The sequence below is a fragment of the Drosophila elegans genome, unplaced genomic scaffold (assembly GCF_018152505.1).
Source record: "Drosophila elegans isolate 14027-0461.03 unplaced genomic scaffold, ASM1815250v1 contig_476, whole genome shotgun sequence".
Taxonomy (NCBI): Eukaryota; Metazoa; Arthropoda; class Insecta; order Diptera; family Drosophilidae; genus Drosophila; species Drosophila elegans.
In genome coordinates, this window is record NW_024545863.1 from 6,505,404 (window position 1) to 6,533,105 (window position 27,702).

The 27,702-nt window shown below is 45.2% G+C and overlaps 7 protein-coding genes across 10 annotated transcripts in view; 3 read left to right on the top strand and 4 right to left on the bottom strand.

Moving 5' to 3' along the window:
• The first annotated feature begins 3,807 nt into the window (after positions 1-3,807).
• LOC108140746 (cytochrome P450 315a1, mitochondrial) lies at positions 3,808-6,941 on the top strand. The gene is made up of 6 exons (XM_017263723.2): positions 3,808-4,190; positions 4,996-5,205; positions 5,293-5,525; positions 5,796-6,148; positions 6,213-6,419; positions 6,478-6,941. The coding sequence occupies exons 1-6, from the start codon at positions 3,952-3,954 to the stop codon at positions 6,796-6,798; spliced, it is 1,563 nt and encodes a 520-aa protein (XP_017119212.1). The 5' UTR covers positions 3,808-3,951; the 3' UTR covers positions 6,799-6,941.
• Positions 6,850-9,691, bottom strand: LOC108140745 (sphingomyelin phosphodiesterase 4). The gene is made up of 7 exons (XM_017263722.2): positions 9,556-9,691; positions 9,201-9,500; positions 8,321-9,147; positions 7,990-8,259; positions 7,615-7,927; positions 7,295-7,552; positions 6,850-7,233 (listed from the first exon to the last, which is right to left on the bottom strand). The coding sequence occupies exons 1-7, from the start codon at positions 9,586-9,588 to the stop codon at positions 6,931-6,933; spliced, it is 2,304 nt and encodes a 767-aa protein (XP_017119211.1). The 5' UTR covers positions 9,589-9,691; the 3' UTR covers positions 6,850-6,930.
• Positions 9,692-10,106: 415 nt separating this feature from the next.
• Positions 10,107-19,956, top strand: LOC108140653 (RNA helicase aquarius). Its single transcript, XM_017263583.1, has 8 exons — positions 10,107-10,293; positions 10,355-10,835; positions 10,900-11,243; positions 16,091-17,125; positions 17,179-17,633; positions 17,703-18,918; positions 18,990-19,358; positions 19,419-19,956. The coding sequence occupies exons 1-8, from the start codon at positions 10,180-10,182 to the stop codon at positions 19,863-19,865; spliced, it is 4,461 nt and encodes a 1,486-aa protein (XP_017119072.1). The 5' UTR covers positions 10,107-10,179; the 3' UTR covers positions 19,866-19,956.
• On the bottom strand, positions 11,245-14,521 carry LOC108140654 (probable G-protein coupled receptor Mth-like 5). Of its 2 annotated transcripts, none has more exons than XM_017263585.2 (6): positions 13,928-14,521; positions 12,738-12,862; positions 12,507-12,677; positions 12,268-12,449; positions 11,708-12,208; positions 11,245-11,629 (listed from the first exon to the last, which is right to left on the bottom strand). In XM_017263585.2, the coding sequence occupies exons 1-6, from the start codon at positions 14,178-14,180 to the stop codon at positions 11,371-11,373; spliced, it is 1,491 nt and encodes a 496-aa protein (XP_017119074.1). In that variant the 5' UTR covers positions 14,181-14,521; the 3' UTR covers positions 11,245-11,370. The 2 variants fall into 2 exon arrangements, with proteins under 2 accessions (XP_017119074.1, XP_017119073.1); XM_017263584.2 differs by having other exon boundaries at positions 11,708-12,211.
• On the bottom strand, positions 19,866-20,877 carry LOC108140655 (putative inner dynein arm light chain, axonemal). The gene is made up of 2 exons (XM_017263586.1): positions 20,398-20,877; positions 19,866-20,343 (listed from the first exon to the last, which is right to left on the bottom strand). Exons 1-2 carry the CDS (start codon positions 20,768-20,770, stop codon positions 19,964-19,966), a joined length of 753 nt encoding a protein of 250 aa, XP_017119075.1. The 5' UTR covers positions 20,771-20,877; the 3' UTR covers positions 19,866-19,963.
• A 334-nt stretch (positions 20,878-21,211) lies between these two features.
• Positions 21,212-27,702, bottom strand: part of LOC108140595 (cadherin-87A) — a 59,728-nt gene continuing 53,237 nt past the window's right edge. For all 3 annotated transcript variants that reach the window (XM_017263501.2, XM_017263500.2, XM_041709079.1), the window contains 9 exons: positions 26,327-27,343; positions 26,212-26,262; positions 24,662-25,261; positions 24,008-24,606; positions 23,166-23,949; positions 22,823-23,098; positions 22,500-22,762; positions 22,095-22,437; positions 21,212-22,034 (listed from right to left, as the gene is read on the bottom strand). In XM_017263501.2, coding sequence (XP_017118990.1) covers positions 21,960-22,034; positions 22,095-22,437; positions 22,500-22,762; positions 22,823-23,098; positions 23,166-23,949; positions 24,008-24,606; positions 24,662-25,261; positions 26,212-26,262; positions 26,327-27,343 — 4,008 coding nt within the window. In that variant the 3' untranslated portion in view covers positions 21,212-21,959. The remainder of the gene's footprint in view (positions 22,035-22,094; positions 22,438-22,499; positions 22,763-22,822; positions 23,099-23,165; positions 23,950-24,007; positions 24,607-24,661; positions 25,262-26,211; positions 26,263-26,326; positions 27,344-27,702) is intronic.
• Positions 25,283-26,113, top strand: LOC108140598. The gene is made up of 3 exons (XM_017263504.2): positions 25,283-25,619; positions 25,678-25,878; positions 25,937-26,113. Exons 1-3 carry the CDS (start codon positions 25,375-25,377, stop codon positions 26,061-26,063), a joined length of 573 nt encoding a protein of 190 aa, XP_017118993.1. The 5' UTR covers positions 25,283-25,374; the 3' UTR covers positions 26,064-26,113.

Sequence of the window (27,702 nt, forward strand, 5' to 3'; positions counted from 1 at the left end):
ACGCACATAGCCTAAGCCACTCACTGGGGCCAAAACATCCACTACCACGCCACCTAGTCCCGCCCCAGGCCATGGCACAGCCCTTTCGGCCAATTTTGACATTTGCGTTTTGACGAGAGCGGCGTATACGCAATTTCTGACTCTGACTCTTTAAGTCCTGTTTCAGCTCACGCTGCTGACCACGTGACCAGAAAATTGTTATCGCTGCCATTCCCCTTAACTTGGGCAAAAGTTTCCAATTTTAAATATAGACAGGGATATTTTATACGTTCGCTACAAAATTACACCACGTTCCATAACTAACAATCGTTGAATTATTGTACATGACAGACAGGTACATTAACTTTTAAAACTATAATAACTATTTAAGATACGATTTTTTAGAAATAACATTATTACTGATCTTAAAATTAACGAATACCAAACTTTTAATTGCTTTTAATATGAGTCATATAATCTAACTTCAAGTTATTGAGAACAGTTTAGTATTTTTTCTGCGAATATTTCGGTCATATGGAACAACTATCATCCGTTTATGAAACACACCTTGTGCACACTCTGAATGCGTGCGATTTTTCATATCTCAAAGCTTGACCTCTCTTTCTTACTACCAAAATAAATACTTTGTTCCTGTTTGGGCAATGTTTGCTGTTGCTTATGTATTTATTTTTATGACCCAAAATGTTTGCACGTATGAACGTATGAGCGGAAGGGTCAGAGCAAGCTGCTCTCTAATACTATAACCAATATAAATGTCATTTATGTTTTGGACACATTTTGGTAGCACAGTCGCAGTCGGGTGGGTTGAGTGGGAGGTGAAACAGCATGAAGGGCCCTTTGAGGGGGGCAAAAAAATATAGTGGAGAGTGAAATTCTGTCATGGTCAGCTATAAAAAAAAACCGCAGCGAATCTAGGCCCCAGGATGTGGATGGGGAAGGTGAACAAGAGTCAACAAATACTTGAAACTCACAAGCACACACAAACAGGATATATGCAGGATGCACAGAGCGGTGCCTCCATCCGTGAGTATCTGTATCTGTATCTGTATCTCGAAATCAAAGTGTATCTGTATCCCTATCTCTACGTGAATACAAATGCTGTGGTGGGGTGCGATAACCATCACTTTCCACACAGATGAAAGAATGATAGCACCACTTAGTGGCACTTAAGGATATGCAAAAGCTGTAAGGACTTCCGCTTACGTTTCGCTCAGGACACTCCAAAAGAGTTAGAGCTAAGCTAAAGTTGTCCTGGAGCTGGCTATTTGGCCCACTTGCCTTTTGGTCTGGAACAGTATTTGGATTGTAAGCTTATCTGCAATTTGTGTGTATGGATGTATGTTTATATGTTTGAGTTCCTGAAACTTTGCAACTTTGTTTTATTAAATTTCTCTAGATGAAATAATGTAAGTCTATAATGTACTTGCTCTTTTGCTAGTTTTAATCAATTTGTTTTGGAGAAATACAAATATAAAACAGCTTTTGGCATTATACAAATAGAATGATAAATGCACATTTAAAAACTAATCCGTTTTAAATAAAATTGCTTCTTTGACAAATACTGAACAATTTTTTTCCTTTACTCTGATAGGCTTACAAACTGTCAGGAATAAGCATGTATTTTTACAAAAATTACCTGATATAAAATCAATTTACCATTTTAACTCTCTAACCGTTCAAGAAATGTAAACATCGAATCAGTTCAGCGCTCTACGTGCCTATCCTCAAACTATTCTGACGCAATATTAATGGACAAGGAAATCCTGGCTCATCCATCTCAGCTTTTCCATTTCCAACTGAGGAGAAGACAGTCCTCCATTTACTCCATGTGAACTCCATGACACGCGGAGGGAGTCGACACTATAGTATAGCCCCTCCTTCTCCTCTTAAAAAGCTCGTTCCAACTTCCGGTCTCCTGCTGTTCCTCCTTCCATAGTTTGCAATAAAAGCGGAAGGCGTCACTTTCCAAATAGCGTCATGCTGCTTTGAGCTTTGTTTTCCGCCCCCTCTCCATTTCATATATTTTTATTTATGCTTTTTTCGCGTTGCTCTTATTATTGCATTAGCTGAAGAGGGGTTTGTGGCTGGGGAGTCCTTGTTCTTTTTGTTATTTGTTGTTTTCCATGTTTTTTTTATTTTATTTTTATATGAATTGCGGTCGTCTCCAAAACCTTCTCATTTTTCCGATGTTATTATTTTTATTATTATGCATGTCGCGTGTGCTGCCGCAAAGACGGAAAACAATTTTTATTTATTTCAACCCTTTTTGATGCGTGGGGAATGGAATGGGTGTGACATTGGCCTCCTTTAATACACCATCCCTTCTCGTTTCGCTTTGTTACCTTTGTCAAGAAGTAAGGTCGAGCCTTAGGGCACGAATTCAGGCTTCCTTCATTTGACAGCTCCACAATTCAAATTCAAACTATTAAAACATAAATAAATTTCATTCTCCAATAGGAACCCATTTCAATGGCTCTTTTGACTTCTTTCTGTTTGTTTTGTGTTCTGTCAACTTTCTGATGCCGCATTTGCTGGATTTATCTAGCATTTGGTGTGTCTCTATTTATTTATTTTTAGTTCCAACTAAACTGAAACATGCAAAATATGGCACATCAAAAAATTTAAAATCTAAAGTCAGTGTAGAAATATAGCCTTTTATTCTGTCACCAAGGTGATTTAAAATAGTTCGATTGCAAAGGCTTTACAGTCAGAAAATATGGCAGTGGATAGAATAATGTTGACAAGATTAAAAGTTTTCATATATAAAAAGTATACTTTTTGGTGAATGTATTTGAATCGAATTATCATTGGTATAAATGTGATTCGGCTTTTCTACAACAGAAACTTGAATGGGGCTTTATCTCAATTAAAAATTCTTTAAATACTTATTGGTTAAGTTTAAAAAGTATTTTATTATAACTGAAATATAAAAAGGGGAATAAATGGGGGCAGGAGATAAAATAAAATGTAGTTAATTAATTTGTCCAAATTCAAAGTAACTTTAGCTATTCAGCTTGTATTGTTTTCATTCAATTAAATTTTGTTTAGTCGTTTTGAGCGCGAAAAAATAAATTCAAATTGTACTGATCCGGATTGCAACCACTAGCCGTGCTCTTCTAACCCACAGCCCTGGTTCGAAAAAATTCAACTTCGAAATTTCATATTTAACGGACCAAATTACACTAGACTACAAAATTTTCATAGCTTAAAACGTCGATTAGAATAAATAGAATTAAAATAATGTTTAAATAATAGTCAATTAAATACCTTAATATCAAGTAAATATTTTCTAACATTTTCCTCTTTGTTATAATGAAAGTTAAAATTTATTAGTTCCAAATTAAAAATTTTAACATTAAAAATTAGCCTCAAAATGTAACTAGAAATGTTTTAAGGAACACATTAACTTTGGCACATATCAACATGACCAGAAATAAGCCTGCTTTGGCACAGAACACAGTATTGACCAAAACATTGCAAGTAAATTGGCCATTAACTCAACTTTCTCGCTCTCCTTGCCGTTTTCCTTTCCCTCACTGGCAATTTGCATGGCCAGCAGAGTTTTAGTGTCCACTCAGCTCGTCTGGTCAATGCCGGCGATCGGATTTGCGCATATATCAATCGGGGCGGGCACGGAACATACGCTCGATTCGGTGCCAACCGGCATCGAAGTCTTACTGAACGTGGACAGGCAGCGCAGGTAGCGGATCGCTGGCTCTCGATTCCCAACACTCAACGCTTAATGCTCAATTCTGAATTCTGAATTCTCGATTCTCGGTTCTCGACTGTCGATGGGTTAAAAGGCCTGCTCCGGCCGGCGGGTCGAGTCAGTCTGTCCCTGGCCTGGCCCTTTATCGGGACGCATTTTCCGAGCGTTGCAGTTGCAGTTGCCGTTGCAGTTGCTGAGCAGGTGCAGGTGGCTACCCCCCGCTGCCACCGTGACGTGAAGCGATGAGAGTGAAGAGGGAGCGGCCGGGCCCGCTGAGCTGGCTGCGCCACCTGCTCGACGAGCTCTTGGTGCGAATCCTCAGCCTGAGCCTCTTCCGGGCCAAGAGCAAACCGCCGCCTGCGGAAAGCATTTCCGGGCTGGAATCGTCGCCCGTCGCCAAATACGTGCCCATTCCGAGGGTAAAGGGACTTCCGCTAGTCGGGACCCTACTGGATCTTATCGCCGCCGGAGGAGCCACGCAGTAAATCCATAAAGCTTGTCAAATTAAAAAAAAAAAAATCAAAAATCAAAATTAATAACTCATGTTTAAAAATGTATAAATGCAGTTAAACTTCTAAAGCGCGATAAATTTGTTCATACCAGACTTTATCAATGTTATAAAATACAGTCTGCACTTGCAGAATTGTGCAAAATAACCAATTACCACGCAACAGAAAAAGTGATTACATTTGGACTATTTTTACCTAAAAAAAGTGCTTTAAAAACTTCTATATTCTAATATATGTGCATATCCAATTTATTCAAAGATTTGAGTGTGAAAACGGGACTCTGAGTCTTAGAATTTATTTGTAGTTCAACTCATATAAATCAATACATAAATAAATAAGACATTATTTTAAAGAAACCTGGTGAAAGTGAAACAGTGCGGAATGGAAATCAAAATAATAGGAGCTTAACTAAAATTGTTGCAATTTAATTGTTCTAGAGACTGATAAACTGTTACTAAGTATGCCAGCTTAAGTATGTTCGATTTAGAGAAATTCCTATATTGCTTCAGGGATCCTTTCTATACCAATCATTTTCTTAACCGGCACTGACAGTACGAACCCATCTAATAATATATGTGCATATCCAATTTATTTATAGATCCTGAGTCTTAGAATTATTTATAGGAGTATTTTAACTACATTATTTAAAAGCAACTTGGTGAAAATCTAAATAATAAGAGCTTAACTAAAATGTTGGAATATATAAATCTGCGATTTAAAGAAATGCCTATATCGCTGCAGGAGATCATAACTAATCCAATAATTTCTCCTGCATAGCCTTCATAAGTACATCGATGCCCGGCACCGGCAGTATGGACCCATCTTCCGGGAGCGACTGGGCGGCACTAAGGATGCAGTGTTCGTGTCGTCAGCGAATCTGATGCGTGGAGTCTTCCAGCACGAGGGTCAGTATCCGCAGCATCCGCTGCCGGATGCCTGGACGCTCTATAACCAGCAGCATGCCTGCCAACGTGGATTGTTCTTCATGTAAGTGGAGTGGACCAGATCGGTCCGTTGAATTGCAAATGAGGAGTCTACAAAACAGATCTCTGTTCTCTTCTTCGATGGGAGCAGGGAGGGCGCCGAGTGGCTGCACAACCGACGCATACTTAATCGCCTGCTGCTCAACGGAAATTTGAATTGGATGGACGTGCATATTGAGAGCTGTACCAGACGGATGGTGGAGCAGTGGCGGAGTCGCACGGCGGAGGTGACGATGGCGGCGATACCGCTGGAGGAGGGAGGCGAGATCCGGAGCTACGAGCTGCCCCTGCTGGAGCAGCAGCTCTATCGCTGGTCCATAGAGGGTGAGAGTTCGTGGATTATAGATTAGACACATGTACCTGTTAAGATTCCCATTATATGACTCCAAAAGCGCTTTAAACTATATTGCATGAATTCGTTTTTAAAGTGAAAACTTGGAATACTATGTAATGGTTAATGGAAATTCAAGCGATCATGGTCCTTTCAACCATTTTATCGTAAGACACTTTCTGAAAATTTTTAGAATATTATATCTTGTGATATTTTTCCATTCCTAAAAATTATCCCTTATTAAATACCATATCTCTCCACAGTACTGTGCTGCATAATGTTCGGGACCAGCGTGCTCACCTGCCCCAAAACCCAGTCCGCCCTGGATCACTTCACCCAGATTGTCCACAAGGTTTTCGAGCATAGCTCGCGTCTGATGACATTTCCGCCCCGTTTGGCCCAGATGCTGCGCCTGCCCATCTGGCGCGACTTCGAGGCCAATGTGGATGAGGTGCTGCGCGAGGGGGCCGCCATCATCGATCACTGCATCGGAGTGCAGCAGGATCAGAAGCAACCCCATGAGGAGGCCCTCTTTCAGCGTCTCCAGGCGGCAGAAGTGCCAGGCGAGATGATCAAGCGGATATTTGTGGACTTGGTAATTGCAGCAGGTGACACGGTGAGGCCGACTTGTACAATTTAAAGCGGAGATCAGTTCATAATCCAAGTTCTTCCTTCGCCAGACCGCTTTCAGCAGCCAGTGGGCCTTGTTTGCCCTTTCCCAGGAACCGCTGCTCCAGAAACGCTTGGCCAGAGAGCGATCCACCAATGATTCTCGGCTGCTGCATGGCCTGATCAAGGAGTCACTGCGTCTGTACCCCGTGGCGCCCTTCATTGGTCGCTATCTGCCCCAGGATGCGCAATTGGGCGGTCACTTTATCGAAAAAGATGTGGGTAAAAGGAGTTTGCTGGAGGGCAAGTCTAATCCCTTACCCTTTTATCTCACAGACAATGGTGCTGCTCTCGCTGTACACGGCAGGGCGCGATCCGTCTCACTTCGAGCAGCCGGATAGGGTGCTGCCGGAGCGCTGGTGCATCGGCCAGTCGGAGCAGGTGCATCAATCGCACGGCAGCCTTCCCTTCGCCATTGGCCAGCGGTCTTGCATCGGTCGCCGTGTGGCAATCAAGCAGCTGCACTCCCTGCTTGGCCGCTGTGTCTCCCAGTTCGAAATGAGATGTCTCAACGAGCAGCCCGTCGACAGCGTACTCCGCATGGTCACCGTGCCCGACCAGACGTTGCGGTTGGCCCTGCGGCCCCGAACCGTGTGATACAGTCATACCCGCATTAACATAATCATAAAATAGCAGTAATCGTAATCATAATCGTAATCGTAGTTTCTTTAGTTTTATAAAAATATATAAATGTCACCTTTAGTAATCTATCTAGAATAAAACTTCAAATTAGGAAAACAGTGCCTGCAGCAAGGTGTACACTATCAGCACAGTGCCCAGAACTAATAGACCCACGATTGGGGCTCCCCATATTAGTTGCCCAAGGATTAGGACAGAGGCGATCGTAATGAGAACGGGAATAGAGCCTAAAGATCGTAGACAAACCCGCGGAGGAACCACGCTCTCACATATATCCACTTGGCCAGAGCTCTTGTCGAACCACTGCTCCGTCATTGGAGCGTACAGGAGTTGCCTCGCTACCTTTCCACAGTAATCGTCGCGAACATAGAAAGCTTGTATCTGGCTGCCATACTGAAATATTAAAGTTAATTGCATAAGATCAAGTCTACGATGTCCTTTTATTTAAACTTACCCTCCTGTTGATTTTGTCGGATACAAAGTGCAGTATCCTCACTAGCGATCTGACCTCATTGGTCTGGATGGGCAGCATTGCTGGATCAACAGTGGCATGCATATTGGATGCATTGAGGGACATTTGGTGCGGGTTCAGCTTAGACCTGTCTAAAGAGTTGCTGGAGTCGAAAAAGCTAAAATTCTGAACCGTTGTCGCGGCAGGGGGACAAGGTTCCTCTGGCAGGTTCTCGTGCATGGACAGGTTGGCTTGATCCACCTGATAAAATATCCCAAGAACTTAGGTAACAGCAAATTCTGGAATTTGACCAACAAACTTACATTAAACGTTCGGCAGAAGGCATCAATGCATTGACGCAGAACCTCCGGAATGCGACTGAGCTCGCGCAGGGTTAATTCATCCTGGGTGCACTCGCGAAAGAGCTTGTTGAAGAAGTTCTTCAGGAATCCCTCAGAGCGCTGCCTCTCCGCAATTTCGTTTCGCAACGAAGAAATGTCCCTGAGCACTGAGTTTCGGGCCATGCTGATCAGGAAAAGGAAGCTCTCCATCTGAACCTGCATGGAATGACTAAACAGCTTGGTCGAGTGTGTGTTAACCACATGGTTCCACTGAGAGCCTGGCGAATAGGATTTGCTGCAAAATAATTAAAAGTGTTAGGGTACTGAAATGTCCTTGTTTTAAATACATTAACCCACTTCATAATGTTGACCTGTCTCTGCGGCGAGTCGAAGCCATAGGCATTGCCCGCATGTATACGCTCGAAACGCTGCAGCCGCTCCACTAAATCATGCTGGGCGAACATTGTAGCCAGGCGGTACAGCATAAAGGCGTTTCGATAGACGGTATAGTCCAAGCGCCCAAAGTGCGGCAGCAGCTGCATGAATATGTGCGTGTACATAATCAGATTATCGATGATAAAACCATCAAAGCAGGACAGAATGGGCGGCCTGTAGGCAAGGCTAGGTCTAAAGGGAATAAAGTCTATTAATGTTCTGAACACATTTAATTTTAGAAGTGTAAACTTACGTCTTATTGTTTAAAGCTGCCATGGTGTACCTCCACGGTTGGATGTAACTCAGCCAGAGCTCCAGCACCACCATCAGCGAGCTGTCCAGGGGCCAACGATCAATCAAGCCGCACAGAAAGGCGTAGATCCTGGCCTTTACCATGCTTAACGACACCTTGCGCAGAGCGCAGAGTGAAGTGTGATCCTGCTGAGCCCCATTGGCAAAGAAGTGGACTTGCTTCACCAAGGTGCGTACGCCGCGCACAAAATCGCTACTGGGCAGGTGGTGCTCCGACTCGATGTCGTAGCGCAGCCAGATGTCCACGAAGAAGTGGAGAACACTCTCCGAACGCCAGGCGTAGGCCCTGTTTGCGCTGGCATTTGGGCTGCTGGACTGCGGTGAGGTGTTCCCGCTGCCACCACCGGATGTCGGACTGCCTGCTCCTCCGGAAACGTTTCCTCCGTTGCGAAAAGAACTGGGAATCTTGATGTAGCGCGGCTGCCTTTGCGGCTGCAATGCCTGGGCGGGAAGCGGCTGTGGAGCCTTAACGCCGCTACTGAATTGGACGGGTTCTATCCGGGCATCGGGAACGAGGGGCAGGAAGTTGTTGAGGTACTCGGACACCAGCTTCAGATAGATTGTCTTGCTGCGCACATTGTGGATCTGCATGGCGATGGGATTGATGGAGTGCAGCGGCTGCAGAGCATACAGCACGAAGTGGATCACGTAGAAGTCGAAGGCGTTCAGCGAGAGCGTGGCCACCTGGTGCTTCATCGAGTCGATATTGATGAGCTCCGCATAGAATCTGGGACTCTGGCCAGACTGCAGCATGCTAACGAACTTGGCCTGGAAAAGGGACTCTTAGCAGAGGAACAACAAGACCTAGGACCACCACTCACCGGCAGCAGATTGATGTCCAGCTCGAACTTGCACTGGTCCAGGAGCAGGCGGTGGCAGAGGTGCATCCAGGGACCGCACACGCCGAAGAACTGGTGCAGCGTCTGGAAGTGCAGCGGACTGTTCTCCAGCGTCGTCGTCCGCAGGCCCCAGCCCAAGGGATTGCCATTAATCCCGAAAATGGAGTGCACGATGTGGGGAAATATCTCCTGGATCTGGCGCAGAGAGCAGCGATCGAACAGGATGCTCAACTCGTGCAGGCGATCTAGCAAAGGCAAACTGAGCACCGTCAACAGGCGGCTCTGGAATGTGCAGTCATTTTAGCCAAATTGCATTTAAGTAATATCTTCTACTCACGCTTAGGTTCTCTGGCGGCATTGTCTGCGACATGGCGAGTTCTCAGATGTAACAAATGTCTTAAATTACGATTAAATATCACTTTTTATCTTAAAAACCAGTGCCGGCGTGCTGTAAACAAAAACCTTTTGTCGTGTTGCCGGACCTGTAAAAAACTGTCACGTTCGCAATGCTGCCATATCGCAAAAGAAAATATTAGGGATATTTCTAGAAGGAGGAAAAAATGTCTATCTATTTATGCTTATATTCTATGCATTATTCTATGTAAAATAATGGATTTTAGATTTTGAATTTAAAAATAAAGGTTCACTTTGAATTTGAAATATGTAATATTTTCTTTTAGATTTAAAAAAATTGTTATAAGCTCACTGTTTCAAATCCATTTTGGAACCCACTTCAAAAGTATAATTACAAAACATTTAAACTACTATAGAATATTTAATTTCTATATGTTATATTTTATTTGCAGTGGGTTATGGAATTGGTGGGAACAGCATAGTAGGTACAGATTTACATATGAGTATTTTAACCCTATCCAACTACGGTCACACTTTCGACCGGCGTTTTGTTTTGCTGCAGATTTGTGCGCTTATATTCGTTTTTCAGCAATTTTATAAGGATACCATGAAGCGTAGGAGTCAAACGCAGGCCCAACAGGCCACGCCGGCCAGTAAAAATTCAAAGGACAAGGTTGGAGCCCTCACTGTAGCTCAGCTGAATTCCGATGTCATTTGGCAGGTGAGTGCTCCGCAGGATGAATCTAAGGGCGGATTTCAACTATTTAAAAACTGATTCACAGCTGGCATCACAGTACTGGACGCCGGACACAAAGGCGGATCACCTGCCTTATAGCGCCAAGATCATTGAGCGCATCTACAACGAGGAGATCGGCGGAGGCAGTGGACATAGTGCGCGCCGGATTAACATGCTGGAATTCAGTCAGTACTTGGAGCAGTATCTGTGGCCACATTACCAGCGCGAGACCGCCACCCATGCCCACCTCATGTCCATCGTGATAATGGCCAACGAGAAGTTCCGGGAGCGCGTCGAGGTGTGGACAGTGTTCGAGAAACTGCCTGATCAGTATCCGGCCTTCTTCCGCCACGTGCTGGAGAGCTGTTTGGCAGCAAAGAAGGCCAAGGAGGCGAGCAGCACGCTAAGGGAGCGAACGGCCTTGCTGATGTTCATAAACCACTGCTTCAATAGCATGGAGATCGAGCTGTGCCGCGAGCAGGCCAAGCGATTGGTCTCCCTGTCCATGTGGCACTGCCTGCAGCCGCGTAAGTCATTAGATGATCCTTTCAATTGCACGCAAATAAACCAATGTTTGATTTATTTCCTTAGGTCGCCGCGAACAGGAGCTTCGGGATGTGCCCGAGTGGCGCAAGTACTGGAAACGCCTTCTCAAGAAGGAGAAGGACAGCAAGCCCGAGGTCCTGTGGGAAAGGCACTTTATGCAAAACCTAATCATAGAATTTCTGCACATCCTGGAGGGCATTCCCGCCGAAGGCGATGTGGCCTCTAATGTGGTCCACTACTGCGAGCGTTTTCTGGAGTTCATCATCGACCTTGAGGCCCTACTGCCCACGCGTCGTTTTTTCAATACAGTTCTGGACGATTGCCACCTCATTGTGCGGGCTCTTCTGTCGCCCCTTGTTCGTCGCGAGGAGGGAAAACTATTCGGACAGGTGGGTATCAGACTTCTCTTTTAATTACAATCTCGTACATCATAAATAAGTTAAATTTAAGTACAAATCTCAATGTTAGACATTGCTAAACTACAAAAACACTTAAATTATTGTGGACAGTGGCTCCTTAGTAGTCGTTGCCGTTCATGTAGTGCAGCTCATCGCCCCAGTCATTTGCCGAGGGGGGCTCGTTGTAGCAACAGGTCTTTTTCAGCAGGAAAGTAACATGTCGCTGCCGCAGCACGCAGATGTAAAGTAGTAGCGGTGTCTGTACGGCGTTGACCACGATGTGGGCATATAGCAGACCCTCCAGCTTCAGCCAGGACATAATGAGAAACAGCCAGGCTATCGACATTACCAACAGCATCAGCGAGAACATGATAAAGCTGTAAGAAAAATGGACATTTTTGATGATGAGACTATTTTTAAAATCGCATTTTGTGGACAACGAATAGTTGACTCACTTGGCTTTCAGTTTGTGGGCAATGCGGCCGTAAACTGTCCGTCGATTGATCAGCTTCCTGGTGGTAACAAAGAAGAATATGTTCACCAAAATCGTGCAAGCAATCGGCGCAAAGAATATGCAAATGCCAAGCCAGCCGATCGTTTCCTGTTCGCCCACCATCTGCTCCCGTTTATAGGACTCTGCGTCTAGGAAAAAATGAGCAAAGACGGCCAGTGCAGCCATCGTAGCCGTACATCCCCAGGCATAGGCAGAGTAGTAGCAGTACTTTCTGCCATCCGTGACCCGCAAAAAGACGTTCCTTGAACGAAAAGTCTTCCAGATGTAAAACCCGAAACTGTTTAGCCAGAAGAAGGCTGCCAACAGACTGAAGCACAGGATTATGTCCGCCACAATAAAGCTAACATGGCTGGTCAGCTCGGTGAAGATCCGAACCAGGTCGGCGGCCTGGCTGACCATCAGGCACAAAGCTATCGTTGTGACAATGTTTCCTACCAGATCTCTGCTGAATGGATGTAAAATTAACGCATGAAGGAAGTCGAATTCAGCACCTTTGCTCACCTGAGTGTCGGGAGTATGAAATAGATAATGGCGATAACCAGCAAGATGATAAGAGAGATTCCATGGAATATGGGGTTCAAGATCTTGCGGAGCAGAAAGTTGGAATCACTCCACTTGATCTCCTTGCGAGCCAAGCAGATCTTGGCAAAAAGAACATGCTCTTCACCAGTGCTGGATGTAGCCTGTAAATGGGGTTTGTTAATAATTATTCAATTTATTTGTACCGGAGTAATTCCTACCTTATCGATGCAATACAATCCGTTATCGTAGTCGTGGTATAGTGGCTCCAGGCTGCCGACAATGTCCTCCTCGTAGTCCGACTGTATTCCTTGACGCTCCTGGTCCTCGTTCTCAGCATTAGTGTAATGCCTAAGCTTGCCATCGTCCAGTAGCACCAGCTTATCAGAGCTCTTGAATTGAAAAATATCAATAAGCATCTATTGCACCTGAAAAGTAGACCTTCGACTCACCCCAGCATAATGGTATATGGGCCACATCTGCATGGATCCACAGTTGGGAATGCCGATGACGAACTTGAATTTAAGGGGCCTGTTTTGCTCCCCTCCATAGCTGGTGAACATGGGTTGGAAGTAGTCTGCAAATAAAAATCAAAGATATAAAGAGAACACAGAGCGTGGAGAATCATTAAGACACTTCAAGTTCTTGCCGCCTTTGTTGGTTCTGTGGATCAGAGGGGAGCCAGCTTTTCATTTCCCTCCTCCTATACAAATATTTACGCTTCAAGGCGAAGAACGTGATCGCTGAAATGCAACTTCAACAGCTGTTTTTTCTGAGTTTTTGCAATTTGTATGGATTTGTTCTTCTCCAGTTGCTGCACTTTTATTCAATTCAATCCATTGATATGTTAATCAAATCTGAGCACACGGAAATTAGATTGCATGTGTTAATTATGTGCAGTGCTTTATTCTTGGGGTTACTCAAATCCCTACAATTAAAAACTGATGAGATCAGTTTAGTGATTCAACTATTTTATATAGTACCATTTTTATGTGTACTTAAATGGTCGATCCGAGGTTGTTAATGTTTAGTTCAATTGCAATTTTTATTTAGTTGCTTTTACGCCTTTTGTTTTACTTCCCAGAATTGTTTTTTTTTTGTTTGCCAAACACATAACTGGGTAGATAACATTTTTTTTTTACTTCGCTAAGTAGTCATAATATTTTCTTTTGTTTCATTAATCTCAAACCAATAAATTATTCTTCTGCATATTTATCATAATACCATTTACACAAATCTAAGGAGAGCAGTTGCATTCATAATACCTTGCTAATGGATTTTCCGGCTCATTTCATTTTTGTAAAGATGAAATGGACTTGTTGGGAATCTCCCCATCAAGTGGCTACTTTAAAGTTTAAACAGAAGCGTGCCCCACGGCATAAATCATATTGGGGCCACTCTATGTTTGTGTTAAGAACTTGTTTGGGGGAGTGAGTGAGTGGGGGTGAATTTGTAGCTGCTGGCTGCGTTCCACTGATCCACTGATAGCTAACAAATGGGCCATTTAATGCTGAGCATACATATGTTGCATGCCAGGAGGGAAAATCCATAAAGTTGAATGGCCAACCAACTCCGCGGTGGTTGTCATGGTAACTTTTCCGAGGGGTCAGGAGTCTTTCGCCTGGCCAGCTGTTGGACTCACCCGATTTGTTGACCTGCTGGCACTCGCTGTCCACGTGTATCTCGAACTTCTCGCAGCATTTGTTGATCAGCACAACGTGGGGATCGGATGTTACCCCCGATGGTGATCCTCCACTAGTGACGTGACTGGTTACCGGTAGTGGGCGTAAAGTAAGGAGTAGTACAGGGAGCAGGGGAATCAGTAGAGCGGAGCAGCTGCATTTTTTTGCATTTTGCCCGAATGCAAAATGCGCGCCAAGCGTTTTTACGAGCATCTTTTGCTGAGTAACACAGACACAGATACAGATACAGATACAAATACACAAGTAAGCGGCTGTTTTCGTTGTTGTTTATGTGGATCTGCGCTTGTTAAGAAATGCGTCATCAAGATGCCGGCTGTGAACCAAGATCATGACTTGAATACCAGAACTAAGGTAAGGCGACACTTTTCTGTATAAAACACACCCAAAAGGGTAAATCAGTCTGGGATTCAGACTCACATCCAGTTAATAAACAACTCGCGATTTACTTCCTCTTTAAACAGTATTTGTATTGAAATCAAAATGAAAATTGAAGGGGAAACATCAACCGATTCGAAGCGACGACAAAAAGCGAATGAGTCTCTGCCGCTTGCTCTTAACTTCTAGTCACTAAGGCGGAGAGAGCGTGGAGAGTTGGGAGAGTAGCGCTCAACCCCCACCAAAGCGCTCCCTCTCGCTGTGAAAACAGGAAAAAACGCTAAGTCGAGTGCTCCGACCATGAGCTAGCCGATACCCTACAAAGTTTTAAATCCCACGGTTTTAACTAGTTGTTTGTTGACAGAACCTAGCATAAAACAGAATTACTTACTATCAAAAATGTTGGCTATGGATTAGGAAAATTCGAAGTACACTTTCTATCGCTTAAATACCTTCTAAACCTATACATAATTACATCAGGTAAAAGTTCGAATCTTAGTTAGAATGCGTGCAAATTGGATTCGTAAAAAACATTTAAGAGACACGGGTCTAATACACTTTGGAGGATCTTTACTACAGACTTTGCCAGGTAAACGATATACCATTTTCAATAAAAGAGTGTATAAAAAGTTGAAGCAGGGCTTTGAATGCGCTCCCTCTTTCTCTCTCGTTCCCGCTTCCTGCTCTCTTGTTTAAATTGAGCGACGGAAATTATCAATTGGAGCAAGTAGTCAGTACAAGTAAAGCAGGAACCGGCAATGTCTGCCTGTATAAGTATGTGAAGGCTTTGTTTGCTCCTCTGACACTCTCTGGTGCTCCCCCGCCCTTTTCCACTTTCAGGATGCGACTAGATGATGCGACGTGATAGGATGCAGCTGTGTGCAATATCCTCATGACGCGTGCCTTGTCATCACACTTGTCTCTCGCACCTCCACAAAAACACACATGGAGTAGGAGAGCAGGGAGACAGGGTTCATCTTCAAAGATTTCCTTAAGTCAAAAATTGACCAACAACACCCTTCAGCTAACCTTCACCAAAGATTTTTATTGAACATACACGCATGTATTGGGTTTCAAGAAAAGTCCCCCACCATTTCCCCAAGGACTTCCGCTCACCTGGCTAGCCTAATTAGCACTCTCTCGCACAGGCACACTTACTGTTAGTTTGTACGACTGTATTAGTAGACTTGCCCAAACTGATGACGTATCAACCTTTTGGGGCAGACCAACCGGCTTGGCTTACAAACACACATTCACACATGCACATAAAGTTCGTCTGTCTTTAAATACCTGTAGTGCAGGTAAAAATTAAGAGAAAAAGAGAACAAAATAGAGGGCATGTTTGCGTGAGTTTGTAGAACTCACGAGGGCAGGTAGTAAAACAGCAAAACACGTTCCATTCAATGCACGCGCTTAGGGAGGCGTACAGGAGCGGATTAGGGAGCATGAGGGTTATACATATATATTAATAGCTAGATCTGCTTGCAAATTTTCTAAATTGGGAAAACAATTTGATCAATACTGGACTATAGAAAAATGCTTTAAATTTGGTACTATTCTTGGAAACTATTTAGATACCAACAATCATAAGAATCAAATTAGCTTGATATTAAAATTAGCTTGTATAACATTTTATGAACCTACTTTAATCAGTGTTAAAAAGGATTCCATCTTAACAGTCATCTTCCAATCTTCTTAAATGCAAAATTGTAACATTTTAATTGCAGCTTTTGGATATGCTGAAGTTTTACACTCGTTTTGAGATCAACGACGTCACCGGCAGCTCTCTTACCGATCACGACATGACCCAGCTGCACTATAAAAAGATAACCTCTTTGCAGCGGGCGGTATTTGCCAAGTTTCCCAGCCTGCGGGTCTTTGCCTTGTCCAATGTAGCCACAGTAGACAACCGGGAGTCGCTGGAACAGCACTTCGGTGGGCTAGATGGCAAGGGACTCCTTCAAATCGCTACGTTCCTGAATCTTGTGCCCGAAGAGGTGGCTGCACCCTTAGACTGGCACCGTGTGGACGAGCAGTTTCTGCGCGAACTGCTGATAACGCGTCACGAGCGGCGCTGCTCTCAGCTGGAGGCGCTTAATGAAATGCCTCTGTATCCCACAGAGCAGATTATTTGGGATGAGAATGTGGTGCCCTCGGAATATTATACCGGAGAGAGCTGTCTTGCACTGCCCAAGCTGAACCTACAGTTCCTTACCCTTCACGACTATCTACTACGAAACTTTAACCTTTTCCGTTTGGAGTCCACCTATGAAATCCGGCAGGACATTGAGGATGCCGTAAGCCGCATGTTACCCTGGAAGTCGGAAGATGGTGATGTTGTATTCGGAGGCTGGGCAAGAATGGCGCTCCCTGTAGCCAGCTTTGCGGTGGTCGAGGTGGCCAAGCCGCATCTGGGTGAAAAGAAGCCTTCGAGGGTACGTGCCGATGTTGGAGTGACACTCTCTGTGCGTCGCGAGATCAAGGCGGAATGGGAGAACCTTCGAAAGCACGATGTCTGCTTCCTGATAACCGTCAAGCCAACGCAGCCATATGGAACTAAGTATAATCACCGGGAGCCATTCATTCCGCAGGTCGGATTAGTCAGTGTGCGTGGCTGCGAGGTGGAGGGCATGCTGGATGCTAACGGAAGGGTAATAGAGGATGGACCGGAACCAAGGCCACAGCTGCCAGGCGAACAGCGATGCTATCGCGTGTGGCTGGACTCGAATCAGTACCGTCTAGACATGGACGACCTGCAGGAGGTAAGCACCAGGAGACGATGTTACTCGCTTTACTTCATTTAATCTTTTTCCAGGGTGCCGACGATGTTTACGAGAGCTTCAACATCCTAATGCGCCGTAAGCCAAAGGAGAATAACTTCAAGGCCGTTTTAGAAACCATCCGCCATCTAATGAACACAGAATGTGTGGTTCCGCCTTGGCTGCACGACATCCTCCTGGGTTATGGTGACCCTGGAGCCGCCCACTATAGTAACATGTCAAATCAGGAGCGCAGTCTTGAGTTCAACGATACCTTCTTGGATTACAAGCATTTGGAGGCCAGTTTTCCTACCTACACTTTGAAATGTGAGGTGTCCGAGGAAAAGCGCCTGCCGCCCTACCGACTTATATTTGAAGATGTGCCTATTCATAAGGAAAGCGACGAAGAGGAGAGTGATGATAAGGTTGAACAGGAATTGACCAAATCAATTGTGGTGCAGCCATATAAGTACGAGGCTAGGGGACCATATCCCAGCGACAAGCCTAAACAGTGAGTATACTCAACCCTTGGAATTTTTATTAACAATTGCACCCGTTTAACCTTTTTGATATTTTTCAGAAACTCTATCCGTTTCACACCCACTCAAGTGGAAGCCATTCGAGCAGGAATGCAGCCAGGACTAACACTGGTGGTTGGTCCTCCTGGAACGGGCAAAACCGATGTGGCAGTTCAAATTATATCGAATATTTATCACAACCACCCCAACCAGCGTACGCTGATTGTGACGCACTCCAATCAGGCGCTGAACCAATTGTTCGAAAAGATCATGGCCCTGGACATCGATGAGCGGCATCTTTTACGTCTTGGTCACGGCGAGGAGGCTTTGGAAACAGAGAAGGACTTCAGTCGCTATGGACGAGTCAACTATGTGTTGGCCAAACGCATGGACCTGCTTAGCCAGGTGCAGCGGCTACAGGAGGCGTTGGGCGTGAGTGGTGACAATGCTTACACCTGTGAGACAGCCGGCTACTTTTACTTGTACAATGTAATGGCCCGCTGGGAGAAGTTCCAGAGCCAGATGAACGTGCACAGGGAAGAGGCGGATGCTGAGAAACTCAGATCTGTGTTTGAGAAGGAGTTTCCCTTTAGTAAATTCTTCGCGGATGCTCCGCAACCGCTGTTTAAGGGTGCGAATTATGAGGAGCTCTTGGACACAGCCTGCTCAAACTTCCGATACATCTCGGACATATTCAACGAATTGGAAGAGTTCCGCGCCTTTGAACTGCTGCGCACAGGTCTGGATAGATCTAAATATCTGCTCGTCAAGGAAGCAAAGATCATTGCCATGACTTGTACGCATGCGGCACTTAAACGTAAAGAGCTGGTCAATCTCGGCTTTCGATATGACAACATCCTCATGGAAGAATCGGCTCAGATCCTGGAGATAGAGACGTTCATTCCCTTGCTGCTGCAGAACCCGTTGGACGGACTAAATCGCCTAAAACGTTGGATCATGATTGGGGATCACCATCAGCTGCCGCCCGTGATTAAAAACATGGCCTTCCAAAAGTACTCCAATATGGAACAGAGCTTGTTTACCAGACTGGTGCGCCTCGGAGTGCCAACTGTAGATCTGGATGGACAGGGTCGTGCCCGGGCCAGCATCTGCTCGCTGTACAAGTGGCGCTACAAAAAGCTAGAGGACCTGCAGCACATCTTTGAGCGGGATGAGTACAAAAAGGCAAATGCTGGCTTTGCGCACGACTATCAGCTTATCAATGTGGAGGACTTCAAGGGAGTGGGTGAAAGCGAACCCAATCCCTATTTTTACCAGGTAAGCACGCTCTCTTTCTACTTTAAGCTCACCATTGTTTCCAATCTTATAAACTATAAAAAAAATTATAGAATCTTGCTGAGGCGGAGTACATTGTTGCCGTCTACACGTACATGCGTCTGATGGGCTATCCCGCGGCTAAGATCTCTATTTTGACTACTTACAATGGTCAGAAGCATCTCATCCGCGACGTCATCAATGCACGCTGTGGAAACAATCCGCTCATCGGTTGGCCGCACAAGATTACCACCGTGGATAAGTACCAGGGCCAGCAGAACGACTATATTCTCATCTCTCTAGTGCGCACCAAGGCGGTGGGACATTTGAGGGACGTGCGACGTCTGGTGGTGGCCATGAGTCGTGCACGTCTTGGTCTTTATGTATTTGGCAGGGTCTCCCTGTTCAAGAACTGCCTGGAACTTCAGCAGACTTTTAAACTGGTGAGTGTAATATCCAGTTTTGGAACTTTCACAGACCTCATATTCTATATTTTCTCACAGCTCACACAGAGATCTCTGAAGCTAAGTCTGGTGCCCGAAGACAGCTATCCCACGGATCGTTTAGCCAGTGCTGATGTGGCCAGAGAAGCTATCAAAACGATTGAAAGTATGTCCGAAATGGCGCAATTTGTGTACGAGCGTTATATGGCTAAAATGGAGGAGCTGAAGGGCACTCTGCCTACCGAAGAAGAGTTGCAGGCCATGCGTAACCAGCTTCCCCAGGAAGATGAGGACAATGTGGCAGAAGAAGCTACCGACGAGCCCCCAGAAAAAAGAGCAGCCAAGGAAGTGCCAGTGTCGAAGAAAAAGTCATCAGAAGCCTTCAAGCCCACGCCTATTCTTAACGAGATAAACGTGGACGAGGCGGAGATGGATCAAAGCGAACCGGTTAATCAGGAGGTTACCGTAGAGCCAACCCAGGAGTCCACTCCGGCAGAGGAGTCATAGTTACTGTAAAGTTGCTCAAATAATTTAATTTCAATAAGTTCCAACAATGTTTAAGTGACAAATGCAAGAAGCATAAACCAAACACCATAAATTTCCATCTACTTTTTGGGTGCGGTTATGCCCTCCAGCTGAGCCTTCAGCTGGGCGTTGGTCTTCTTCAGGAAGGTGATTTCCTCGGTGAACTTCTTCTCCTCCGAAGCACGCAGCTCGGCATTGCGGCGCTCGGCCTGCTCCTGCTTCAGCTTCATGTCTGCAATGATCTCCTCGAGCGCCTCCTTGTCTTGTTCGAGCGTCTTGACTCGATCACGAAGCATTTCCTTTTCTTCGTGCGCCTGCAAAGCTTTACGCATGCCAAAAGCCACGGAGCTGCAGTAGAGAGTCTCGTAGGCCTCCATGGACATGGCGATTTCATCGCGGATACGCAGTAGTAACAGTCCGCGCTCCGAGCAGTTGATGGTCACCTGACGAATAATCTCGTCTGCGGGGAGGTACTGTTAATGGGAACAGGGAAATGGGAAGAAGCTGATCTTACCAAAACACTGAGAGTAAAGCTCGCGGCGCACGGGACAGATGCCCGTTTCGCGGGCCTGAGTTTGCTGCAGCCTAGTGTCCAGCATCTCCTGCAAATTGATCACATCCTGGCGCGTGGCTGGAGTGCTGGACACTGACTGTTGCCACAGCTGGCCATCCTCTTCCCAGCAGCGCGGCGGCAGAATCGAATTCAGTATCTCCTCTGTCTCTCGTTTAGTATCTAGCAATGCGCCCGCCGTTTGGGGCCTTTTCATCTCAATCTCCGTCAGCGGAGCGCCACCCTTCTTGTCCGGATGCTTGACCACCAGCACCGGATTGTTATAACGCACCAGGGTCTGGAACTGACCCACGCTGGTTATGTCGAGCTCCTCCATTTCAACGGACTTTGTTTCTTTTAATTTAAAACTCAAAAACTATATATGATCTGAACTTGTGTGTGTTTTGGAAAATCGGCAGGCTTGTTAAACGATTTTGTTGATTGGAAAATCAGAAATGCCTGTGCTGTGAAAAGTTCCTGGGGGTGCGAGTTTGTTGTTCTTCCTGCGCTGGTTAGCAACATTGCGGCACTATGCAACGCCTCGAAAAGTTGTTTATTGATGTGCCACACTTGGTGGCAAATAGCAACAGGTTGAAAAATCAAGTTTAAATGAATTTACATCATTTTAATTTATATGGGATAGCGGTTCCACAGTAACAAAATAATAAATAAATGTTTATAATTTAACTTACCTTAAATATTATCTTAAATATCGTGTTCCCCAACCATTTTTAAATTTTTCGATCCAATCCTCTTTGAGTAGAAAATGTAAACTTCGTTTTACTTATTTGTATAATATGTTTAATGTAAATGCAAACACAATGAGTTTCTAGCTCTTTCCGTGAGGATTCGAACAGCGTTCAAAAGTAACTTAGTTCGTTTCCAATTCTCTGCAACTTAAAATATAAACTTATGAGTATGAGCAAGTTTGGCTAATTAAACTAGGATCTAAAAAACTAAATGTTAGCGACGCAACTAAACGTAGTACGGAATTGGAAGAGCAAGTAATTTAGTCTTTTTAATGATACAACTTAGGCTGGCTTTAGACGCATTTGATCGCCATTAAAACTAATATCGCGGAAGTATTCGAATGGACTGAACTGTATAGATGCAGATGTAGATGTACATTAGTAACTCTTACATATTCATATCGTTTCATTACGGCTAGACATTGTCAATATATAATAGTACATATATATTATTGTCATTATTTATGCGGGAAAATTTCCTCTATGGGTTCTTGTAGTTCTGTCTCTGCTCCTGGCTCTCCGTCCTGGCTACTTGAGTTTTGGATAAACGCTGGCTTAGCAGTTACAACTAGGCTATGTATATACGCTCTTGCTATAAGTAATTGCATGTGCTATGTACGTGTCTAGAATATTGATGGTGTAAACGCAACGGCGAACTCAAAGATGCAACAGAACGGACTCGGTTTAAATAAACCACGGCATGGACTTGTCTACTACACAGATACACAGCTACTACATAATTTACACATCTTGTTGGGCAACAGCTCCCCTTCAAGCTTAGATCAGCTCAGCCACAGCGTCGTCTCCATCCCGAATGGGTGCCTGGAATGTAGATCCTGTGAACTCGTACAGCTGCAAAGTCAGAAAACAAATGTTAGTTCTGTTCTTCGGTTGTTATTCGTGATCACTCACCGATGGCGCCCGATTGTTCCGCAGCGTGGCATAGTCCGCAAACTCATGCATGTGTGGATCAACGCGGGCCAGCAGCAGACCAGCACCACCCACTCCTCCGGCACTGGCACCACCACCGCTGCGCATTGAACCACCGCCGGCTCCACCGTTGCCAGTTAGACGATTCTGATTATTACGCGGCTGAATGGTGGCATATGTGTTGTCCACTGACTGACCTACATGATGGACCTGCTCAAGGGAGCTGCGATGATCCAGGTGGCCAGGCGCCTCAGAATTGGAAATGTGATCGGGCTCCGAGAAGACCTGCATGGTCAGCTCTTGCTCCTCATACAGTTTTAGTTTTCTAAGCGAAAAAATTAAGCATATTAAATTAATTTCGTAAAAACTCCTTCTATAAACACTTACTGTTCAATCCACAGCGGATTTTCGGTGGTGTTTAGGTCCTCAATGATCTGTTTCTTGATCAGGGCCTCCTTGCGACGTGTTTCCACAGGCACCGATAGATTCCAGTGCTTCAGGCAGCAACACAGGACAATGAAGCTAATGACGCCCACAAAAAGGACGATGACCAGGGCCACCAGTCCAGCCACAGCTAGATCAAACTCATCCTGAACAATAGCTATGTAGGCGGGCACCACGTTTTCTATGGCAAAGCCGGCATAATAATCCTAAAAACCGTAAAATATGTTTTAAAAGAACCATAAGGGAGTAAGGTTTAAGGAAATCACCTTTAGATAATCGTAGTTCCTGTCGATATCCTTTAGAATTTCATCGACGGGAGCAATCTGCTGGGTCTGAGGGTCCACAGCATGGAAGTAGAGATCACACCAGTCCATCCGGATGCGGCCAATCGAGTCCAAATGGAAACGAATCTCGTCCACAATGATGCGGTGCTGCGTGGCATTGCGTAACTCGGCAATGATCTCCTCTTGCTCCTGATATACCTCTTCCGGCGGACGAGAAAGGATTACTCGGACCAACTGGGTGCCATCAAAGACCCAAATCTACATTGGAAAAAAAAATAATTGTCATTAAGCAATATTCAAGAGTTAACTTTACGGATTCTTTTACATTAACTTTGGTGCTGGCTGAACGCTGGGGTTGCTCCAGTTCTCGGGCCACAATCTCCAGCTCAAAACGATCCTGGTTGTACTCGGCCATAATCGTGTTGGCTGTGATGCGGCCATCCTGCGATATGGCAAACGGACTGGGAACAATCGAACCCGTGGCCTTGGTGGCTCCAAACTTGTACAAATTCGAAGCGACGATCATAAACTCGATCTTGGCATTCTTGCCCTGATCTGCATCGGTGGCATTTACCAACGTGATAGCTGCGCCCATCTTGGCATTGGCATTTACTCCCGCATAGTAGATGGGTTTCTCAAACACGGGAGGATTATCGTTTACATCCAGCACTGTGATGGCTACCTTTGCGACCGTGTTGTCCCGATTTAAGGTTTTGATCGAGAACGCGGCCCGTTCCTCTTCCGAGATGTGCAAGTCTGCCTTGATGCTGGCCAGAATGTACAACGTGTACACATCCGTTTCTTCGCGATCAAGGCTCTTGTTAGTGTAAATATCTCCGGTCAATTTGTCCACATAGAAGGCACCATCTTCATTGCCCAAGAGCATGTAGTAAAAGATATCCCTGTTGTGCTTGCTCCGCGAGGCAGCTTGTATGTGTCCAATTTTCACATCCCGACCGCTGTTCTCGTTGATTGACACTTTGTACGGATTGGAGGCATCTGGAAACTCCGGGCGGTTCTCATTGGCATCCACAATACTAACGCTGAGGAGGCGTAACGATTCAAATGGAGGATTACCCGCGTCTCGGGCCACCAGAATAATGTCGTAGCTATCGAATGAGTTAACAATTAGAAGAGTTTTATTTCCAAAAATTGCCCTACACTTACTTGGCTCGGTTCTTGCGGTTTAGCTGCGTCCTTGCTCGCAATTCCCCAGTCACCTCATCGATCTTGAACTCCCCGGTCTGCTGTTCGTTTCGGTTGTTCACCTGCAAGTGGTAGCTAATCTTTCCGTTCTCCTCCGTATCATTATCCATTGCCCTAACGGTCAGCAGTAGATAGTCCGGCTCGACAATGTCTCCGGGTATTTCAATGGTGGCATTGGACAGTGCGGGTATCACAAACTCCGGCTTGTGGCGATTTACCCTGAGCACTGTGATGATCGCCTTGGTTGAGCTCTCCATGGTGCCCGAACCCTGGGTATCGCGTGCCGATATGGTCAACTCGTAGGCGCCATGTTTCCCGGACAAACTCTGCGCTGGATAAACAATGCCCGACTGAGCATCGAGCTTGAAGAGGGCCATTTCGTTGCCAGCCGTGATAATATAGCGAACATCTCCGAAAAGACCCTCATCCTGGTCGATGGCTTGGACTTGAAGCAAGGCAGCCGGCGGCTGATAGGCGGCATTTTCCGCCACCGTGGAGTTATACACATCCCGCGTAAAAACGGGAGCGTTATCATTGACATCAAGAATGTTGATGTGGATCTTTAGACAGTAAAGATAAATAAATAAGGTGATTATAATTAGCTAGTCTACTCACCGTTGCCGTGGCCGACTTCTGGACGGTGGCAGGAGCCTTATCCTGGGCCACAACCGACAGTGTAAGCTCCTTGATCTGCTCGCGATCCAGAATTGAGGCATTGGCCACCATGACATTGCCCGTATAAGCATCAATGCTAAAGAATTTGTTATTTTCCCCGATTAGAGTGTAGGTGATCTCCCCAAAGACGCCCACATCTCCATCTTGGGCCTCCACTTTTCCCGCCACAGTGCCTCGAGGTGAGTTCTCAGTGATGTTGAAATAGTAATCGGACTGAGAGAACTTTGGGTCATTGTCGTTCAGGTTAATAATATCCACTACCACATCGGCAGTTGCTGTTAAAGCGGGCACACCCGTATCACTGACTGTGGCCAGGAATTTGACCTCCTTCACTGACTCGTAATCGAGACGGGCAATGGTGTAGATCACTCCGCTGGTCTGGTTGATGAAAAAATAGTCATTGGCACTAATATTGAATTCTCCAATGCTGGAATCCTCATCGGTGGCCTGCAGAGTGGTCAGTACGGTGCCCACCGGCTGCTCCTCCACCATCTGCAGCTTTATCTGCGGCTGCTCCACACTCCAAGGAGCATTGAAGCGCTGGAAAAGGAATTTGTGTATTTGTATTTGTGTCTTTGGAAACAGAGTCAACATAAGCTGCTTAAATTTAAAGTGAAATTTCTACCTAATCCATCTAACTCCTCGTTGGAAGAATGCTCAATGAGCTTTCCTACACCAAGCTTAAGCTGCTATTCATCAATGTCTTTGCCATGCTGCACAGTGCCACTTATTTAAATGTATATCGTTTATATGCAGACTTGAAAAACGTAAAAACTGGCGTGGATAGCTCTAACGAGGAGATATGGATCAGGGAGATCTTCATCTTTCTTATCAGTGGACTCATTGTGGTGCGCTTTTTCCTGTGTTTTGTCGGTTTGGCTTCGAATATTGTGGCCATGTGAGTGACTCAATTCAAGAGTTTCTTCAATGCTAAAATTAAACTGAAAACTTTTTAGATACCCCATTCTAACCAACTCCCAGGCTGAGCTGCTTATGCCCACCATCATAGTGCAGGCCATCGACAATGTCATCCTAAATCTCTACGAGATTATTTTGGGCTATGGTTGTTTGTGCTATCTGTATCCTGATAGTACGGCAGTATTTATCTTCTTCCTTATTAAAATGGCAGTCAAGATCGGCGGCAGCATCTCGGCCTTGTAAGCATTGCTTGCTAAAGTTTCTTATACAAAGATATATGATTCAATTTATTTTCAGGAATATTTATTCGGATCAACACAATCACTTGGCCACTCTAATCACCTTCAACGAGGAATTGCACAGTTTGGGACCAGACAGTGTGGATGAAGTGGAATTGACTAACCAAAATTTAAATCCATCTTAGCTTTGTGTATAACTTATACACATTCCCAATAGAATCGAATCAAATATTAATTTAAAGGCATATGGTGGTATTTGCAGGTTCTCTAACTTAAAAGGTTTTTCTTTTTCAAGGACTGTTAAAGTAAAAATATTTTAAATATTGTACTAACCGGAGGAATCTTGTTGACATCAATGATCTGGATGATCAGCAAACCGCGACCCTGAAAAATCAGCAAGTTAGTTTATAATTGCAAAATAAGATTGCAAATCAAGTGAAATTCCCACCTGCTGGACATTGGGAGCTGTGCTGTCCGTGACCAGAACATTGATTCTCATCACCGCAAAAAGATTACGATCCAACTGCTTATTGACCGAAACCTTTCCGTTTCTGGCAATCGCAAAGTACTCCTTGAACTGATCATAATGCGGCAACTCCTTGCCCTCCTTATCGATTGCAGTTATGTCATCGGTGGCGGCAAACTCCAAGGCATTGTGGCTGGCAACATCCGGATCGAGGGCGATTAAAGTGTATACCAGTTGGCCGGGAGGAGCATCCGCTCGCACTTCAGCGTGCTGCGTGGCCGGCACGAAATACGGATCTTTGTCATTGCTATTCTGAACATTTATCGTAAGAGTGGCTGTGCCCGTGAGACTGGGCGTGCCCAGATCAGAGGCCTGAACCTGCAGCTGATACGTGTTGCGGCGGTCAAAGTCCAGTTTCCGGGAGACGAACACCTCGCCGGTCCGTTCGTCGATGCCAAAGTCATCGAAGCTGCCCTGCTGGATGCGGTAGCGCAGTTCGGCATTCTTGCCCGTGTCCAAATCGGTGGCATGCACCCGCTCCACGCTCGTTCCAATCTCAGAGTTCTCCTCGACAACAGCACTGTAGCTCTGCTGCTCGAAACCGGGCACATGGTTGTTGACATCCCGCACTGTTATGTTGACCCCGCAGTGGGCCGTGAACAGTCCATCGTTGGCCTCCACAACGAAGATGAGCTGGTCACTGTTCAAATTGGTCACATCCAGAGTTGCGTTCGGCCTGATGCTGATCTGACCAGTCTCGCGATCAATGTCGAAGATGCCCTCAACCTGCTCGGAGCCCCGGATTCGGTAGCTTATTCTGGACATAGTGTCCGCATCCCTTGCCTTGACAATCAACGGGGAGTCAAAGACAACGGCGCCCTCATCCACGCTGGCCCTGTACAGTGGACTCTCGCAGACGGGCGGCGAGTCGTTGGCATCCGTCACGGAGATCCGGAGGGACACAACAGAAGCCGAGCCGCGTCCATTGTCATCAGTGGCCTGCAGAAAGAAATAAGCATTTTATATTAAATTTTAAAGTTAAAAATTAATATAAAACCTAAACGGCAGATGTTACTGTTATCAATAAAAAACCCTTTTTAACAATGTAATGTCATCTGCCTAGAAAACTAATTGCCCACAATTCAAATAATACAGCGCCCTTAGGCGGCCAATAATTTGCTGTAATGGATAGTAATTGTATACGGTATTTCAAAATTGTTGTTGCTATGAAATGTACAAAATAATATTAATGCGCGCCTTATAACACATTTCCATGCAACCCCAATTGAAAGCTAAATAAAACAAACAAAGTAGGTAAAAATCCAAATTATAATTTGATTGGGTATTAAAAACTAAAA